This window comes from Corvus moneduloides, chromosome 9 (genome assembly GCF_009650955.1).
Source record: "Corvus moneduloides isolate bCorMon1 chromosome 9, bCorMon1.pri, whole genome shotgun sequence".
Taxonomy (NCBI): domain Eukaryota; kingdom Metazoa; phylum Chordata; class Aves; order Passeriformes; family Corvidae; genus Corvus; species Corvus moneduloides.
Window position 1 is genome coordinate 28,383,833 of NC_045484.1, and position 6,000 is coordinate 28,389,832.

Sequence of the window (6,000 nt, forward strand, 5' to 3'; positions counted from 1 at the left end):
AGAGTCCAACTGCACAACAATCCCATGCCAAGGTGCCACTTCTGCCAACCTGCCTCTGCCCGAGCGCTTCCAGAGCAGCCATCCCTGGCCAGGAGCTCGCTGCCACCGAAGAGATCCTACAGGTATGAGGTGATACATAAACATTAACAACCAAACCCCACCTAGGGATGCTCAAAACACAATGACGACTGTCCACCCACACAGCTTCTCTTGTGTGGTGTGGGCTCGGTCCTCCCCGACATGGAGGAGACACAGCGTGGAGAAGGCAACACCGGGGGTTGGGACTGTCCAGCTGGTTTGATACAGTCAGGTCTTGTTGTCCCTTGCTGAAAACAAGAAATGGTTGGCTCAGCATCTTCTTCAGGTGCACAGAAAGATGTCACCCACGCGACAAGTGAGTGCTGCGCAGCGGGGTAGTCCTAAAAATAAAAAACAACAGCCCCAACCCAAACAAAGCAAAGCTGCTTAGCTCATCACATCCAGCTTTACACGACCCACATAACTCTAACCTCACCCCTCATCTCCAATTCCTCCCACTCCTTACACCTAAATGACAATCCCAGGCCTGTTTGCACCAATTTTTGTGATGAAGCGACAAGGCCCCTGGCAGAGCTCAAATCCTTTTTGCTTCTGAGAGCTGGAGGACGACACAATTTTCTACACAGAAGAGGAAAGTCAAGAATAATCTAAACTGTTAGCCCAAATTACAAGATTATATCCCCACTTACATAAACATGTCAAGGTCCAGCTAGCACAAATATTTACTTTAAAAGTTCATTTTAGCATCAAGCTCGCTACAGGAGATGCCAAATTTGTGAGAAAGCTGCAGAGATATTAAGGTTGTAAGAGGTCTATCCATCTGTTGCTTCATAAAACCTCCCCAAGGCAGTAAAACTTCTGTTGTACAGATTAACTGGGATTGACAGAAGAGAGAAAATTAAATTAGAGGCAGAAAGGAAGAAGGGCAGTAAATTATGCGCAGTTTACATCCCACCAGCCTGAAACATATGCTCCCATAAACCCAATTTCCACGAGCCTCAGAAGCAGGTATGCCAGATGAAATCCTTCTATTTTATGGCACAAGCAGGACTTTTTGGAAGCTGTTTTACCTGCACAAGCTGCACAAATACAAGCTACTGAAGACCCTCATCTGCCCTATCACCCTTGCTGACACAGCCTTCCCCTCTTCCGAGATTAAACGCTTGACTTAGCATCCGTCAGCAGAGCACAGGTGGCTGCTCAGGGCTTGCTGAACACCAGGAGTCCCCGCCAAGGGAAGAAAGCAGGTCTGAGAGGAGTAAATTTAACCCTAGATGCTACATCTGGGGGGCCAGGCTCCAAAATATCCCACCTCAAGGGTCAGGGCAGGAGGCTTTTCCCCAGCTGGCCACGTCTCCTGCATCAGGAGGAGGTTTGGTGGCTGTTGCAGCAGCTCCCTGCAGTGCTGCATCAGGACAGCAAAACCCCATGGCACCAGGAAAGTTGTCCCCTGAGATCTGCCCCAGCCAGGGTCACCCCAGTTCCCCCCAATAACAACTCCATGCTCCAGGCAGGAGGTGCAGGAAACCCGTGGCAGAGGGATGGGCTGTGGATGGTCAGATGAAGGTGGAGTGAGGTCCACCCATCACGCCTCTTGTTTTGCTGCTCAGAGAGTTCCCCACCACTCTACAATGTGAAGACACCAACCAGCTCAGCAGGGGCAACTTCAGACCCGCCCAGACCCCCTCAACCACATTTTCAGATGATTTGCAGTGATCAGGAGACAGGGACAGGGCAGCGGGGACTCTTCCACACCGCCAAGCTCGCCTGTGGCCCTAACAATTTCAGGAAGCATCTTCCACTGCTCTAAACAGAGCCCTCCCAAGAGGAGGAAGCAGATGGAGAAAGTTATTTTCCCCCCTTACATGACCTGCTTTAATAAATGCACACTCAGTTCTTTTCTGCCTTTTTTACTGAGTTAAGCACGGGCATGGAGTTTCTGGGAAGTTCACAGCATCGGCGATCAAACCTCTCGTTCATGCAAGAAACCAGGGATTTAGGGGTGCCAAGTGCACTCATTAGAGGAGTGGGCTGGTCATTCAGTAACATCCAGCTCCCTGCCAACTCCACTCAAGTTGGAAATGCAGGAGAAACGGAGGGTCTGGTCCAGTGGATCTTCATCCAACCCACTCCACCAGCCACGCTCTTCTGCCCATGGCTCCATGACTCTGCTCCCCAAGAAAAGAAGATACAAATCTTCCTCTCATGCATTTGCTATCAAGATAACCATTGTGCTACTTAAGGATGAAAGACAGAAGTAGATCTTTCTAACGACTCTCACCAAATTAAAGCTGAAGGAAGCTCCTGATAGCTCAGCTTTACTAATTCAGGCTTTCTTAGATGTTTATGATAATTGTCTTCTGGGTAATTTGTTTAAATTTGTGTGTAAACAAAGGGTTTGTACACACCTACAGCCTCCCAGAGAGTGTGTCACTTCTGAAAAACATTTCAGCCATAGTTCACTCTTTTCATTTTCCCCTCATAGAAAACCAATTCAAGGCGGAATTATGGCAGCACCTGCAGCAGGAGCCAGAGCAGCGTCACAGGCCTCTGCAAATCAAATGGCCAGTTTTAATAGTTCCTAAAGTGGTCCTCAAATGAGAAAAAGCCTTCTGTTTCCCTGCTTCTCTGAATGTCTTCGGGCAGCTGCTCAAGAGGCGTAACTCAGTTTGACGGCACTGGAGGCCACTGGCCATGCGCCCACATGCCCCAGCAGATTTCTGCTGGTCCCTCCACCTCAAAAGAAGTCATTTCACTCAATTCTGCTCCTCATTATCTTATGTAGGACTCTTTTTTTTTTTTTTCTTCCTCATTGCATGTGTAAATATCCATCAACTTGTACCTGTCCACCTTTCTCTTACAGGAAGGGTTCAGCTAAGGCACCTTTTTCCCACTTTCCAAGTGGTTTTTTGGGGATTTTTTTACAAGAAAATGGGAATCAAGTGCTTGGAAACTATAAGCTCATAGTCTTCCCTAGCAAAAGGCACAGGGAAGAGCAAGCCAAGTCTCCCATGAGTGGGGCAGCTTTCACAGCAACTCATGCCCAGTCATCCACCAGCAGGTCCGATACTCCTGATCTGGGTGTATTTGCAAAGCCCATCCCCAAACACACATCATGGGCTCTCCACCCCATAATCACCTCCTGCACCATGTCCCACCCATGCTCTTCACCTGCCAGTGATCAGCCAGATCTAAACTTTCCTTCAGTTGTTGCATTCATGCTTTTACTTTTAAATGCTGCTCACCCTAAAAAAAAAAAAAAAAAAAAAAAAAAAAGCAAAAAAAAAAAAACATTGAACCCCAAAAAAAACCCCTAAACAAGCCAACTCTGGTGTTTACTTTCCGATTTCCACCTGTAGCAACCTGAAACAAAGCAACAATCACAGTTTTGCTGTATCACATTATTCCCTGCTAACAATACTTTCCAGTGATGCTTGGTAAGTCCTGTTTACCCAAACTAGCACAAGTAGAATAACACATGTCAACCAAACTGCTTTTTCATTTAGGACCCTTAGCCCAGAGAATGGGAAGCAAAACCCTTTTCCCATTCAAATAGCACCTACTCATGCCAGGAATGCCTCAAGTTAAGAAAACTTGCGTAAATAAAAGTTTAAAAGTTCTGATTCCTAGGAGCTGTTTTACTAGGAATTCTACTTTCTGCTTAAGTAAGTAAGTCCAGCTAGTTATGTTTCTACTTATATTAGTTTCATATATGGGATATCAAGTATTTTTATTTTTTCCAGATCCGAAAAGATGAAGCTTTCTGCACTGGCCCCTATTCTTGTGGGAATATAAAGAGAAAACCATGCCTCTCCTCTTAATGTATTAGTGCCCCGTAATACACACCAGATGATCAATAAACTGCATAAAAATTAAATCAAACTGACAGTCTTTAAAAAATAGGCTCTAAGCAGAAACAATTGTTTTAAAGACTGTGGTGTCTGGAGTATTAAACTCACGTGCTGTTGTGTTATTAATCTCTTTGTTGGAAGCCAGTTGATTTCCCCTGCCTGTGTCTGTCAATTAAATATTCAGCATCGCAGCCACAATGGAAGGGTTGATGTTTTGGAATGCAAAAAGTTTTTTTGAGACGCGCTGTTGACAGTTTCCTTCCATGCCACAGCATCTCCAAAAGCCATCGCATCTCCAAAAGCCAAGCAGGCAAGGCAAACCCAGACCTCAGCCAGGGGCTGCGAGAGCGCTCCGAGCTTTTAAAGGAGTTTAGCGAGACCGGAGAAAGAGAGGAGCGCTGGTAAAGCCGCCAGCAGAGCGACACACAGTCCCCAGAGCGGCGAGAGTTGCTATTTTCCATTATTAACCAAAACACGAGCCGGGCTGACCGTAGAGCGCTGCCTCCACCTGGAGCTGGCCCCGGCGCCGCCGAGGTGCCGCCGAGCCAGCGCCGGGTGCGGGGCCCGTGCCGGGGGCACCCCCGGGGCGCATCCCCGAGCCCACAGTGCCCCCTGCGCACCGCGGCAGCGCCCGGGCAGCTCCCCCACCCTCCGGCAGCGGGGCCGCGGGGGCAGCGAGGCACAAATAAAGGAGTATCACCGACAATGAGCGGATCGGGGTGCGGGGGTGCCGTGCCCGGCTCTCCCCGCGGGGACCCCCGGCTGCCCCCGCGCTCCCCAGCCCGGCCCGGCCGCTCCCCGGCTCCCCCGCTCGCTGCCCGGCCCGGCTCTCCCGGCGGCCCCGCTCCGCTTTTGTTTGGGAAGCGGCGCGGCCGGGGCACGGCCGAGCTCTGTCCGCCCGCCGCCAAACTTTCCCAAAAGTTTTTCCCGGGGAGTGGTGGGGGTGCGGGAGCGGGGAGAAGGGGCGCGGAGCCCGCGGTGCTCACCCATGACGAGGCAGAGGCAGTCGAGGCAGATGAGCAGGGCTTTCTTGCTGCTGCTCTTGGCCGGGTTGTTGTTGAGCGCCGGGCTGCCCCCATTCTTGCTCTCCGGCGGGATCGCCTTGTCGTACTTGTAGCTCTGCATTATCGGGGGCGAGCGCCCGGGACGAGCCGTGCCGAGCCGAGCCGGGCCGTGCCGGGCCGCAGGGAGCCGCTCGGAGCCGAGCCGAGCCGTGCCGCGCCGAGCCGCGCCGCGCCGCCGGGCTCGCACGCCGTGCGCTGGGGAGGTGCTGCCCGCGCCGCCGGAGCCGCTCCCGGCCTCTCCGGTGGGGCACGGGAGGCGAGAGAGGCAGGCGGGTCTTCCCAAGGAGAGGAGGAAAAAGAGAGGGGAAAAAAAAAAAAAAATCAAAGTAGCAGAACAAAAACCAAAACAAGCCCCAAAAAATAAAACCAGCGAAGGGGCAGCGAGGGAGAAGTTTGCGGGTTGTCCCAAAGGCGGTGGAAAAGTCCTGGAGGAAAAGCCGGGGGGAAGGATAAAAAAAAAAAAAAAAGTGTGTATATATATATTTTTATGTCTGTATATGTGTGTATATGTATGTATCAAGGTCTCAGTCCGGGAGAAGGTGCGGGGCGATGCTGCCCCGGGGGCAGGTGGGCTCCGCGCTGGGCTCCGCTGCGCTGCGCTGGGGGCTCCCGCCGCGCCCGCCCCGGCCGCTCTGGGAGCCACCGGCTCGGTTCTGCACTTTTATTTCGCGAGGCCCTTCTACCCTCAGGAAAAAAAAAAAAAAAAAAAAAAAGAGAAGAGGGGAAAAAAAAAAAAATCAGTCACTTCGCCTCGGATGGGATATCCAAGTAAGCACAGCCCCTTTCCTGCATCTGACATTTTACATAGATAATTAACTCCACATTTTTTTCCTGAGGGAAGTTTAAAAAAAAAAAAAAAGAGTTAGGAACTAAAGTTTTCTCTCGCAGACCAGAAGGAGAGGAGAGGAGAGAGCCTCTAGCGTTCATACAGGAGTGCAGGGGGAAAGGAAAACAACCAACCGATACAAGGCTGGAGGACTCCCGAAAGCTGGGAACGGTGCAAGGGGCAGAAAACCAACAACAAATAAATTTAAACGTTTTCTTCT

The 6,000-nt window shown here is 50.8% G+C and overlaps 1 protein-coding gene across 1 annotated transcript in view; it reads right to left on the reverse strand.

The window, feature by feature from the left end:
- The window catches only part of PLPP3 (phospholipid phosphatase 3), a 44,118-nt gene extending 38,519 nt beyond the window's left edge, over window positions 1-5,599 (reverse strand). Inside the window, exon 1 of the mRNA XM_032117940.1 lies at window positions 4,877-5,599. Coding sequence (XP_031973831.1) covers window positions 4,877-5,015 — 139 coding nt within the window. The 5' untranslated portion in view covers window positions 5,016-5,599. The remainder of the gene's footprint in view (window positions 1-4,876) is intronic.
- Between the last annotated feature and the right edge of the window lie 401 nt (window positions 5,600-6,000).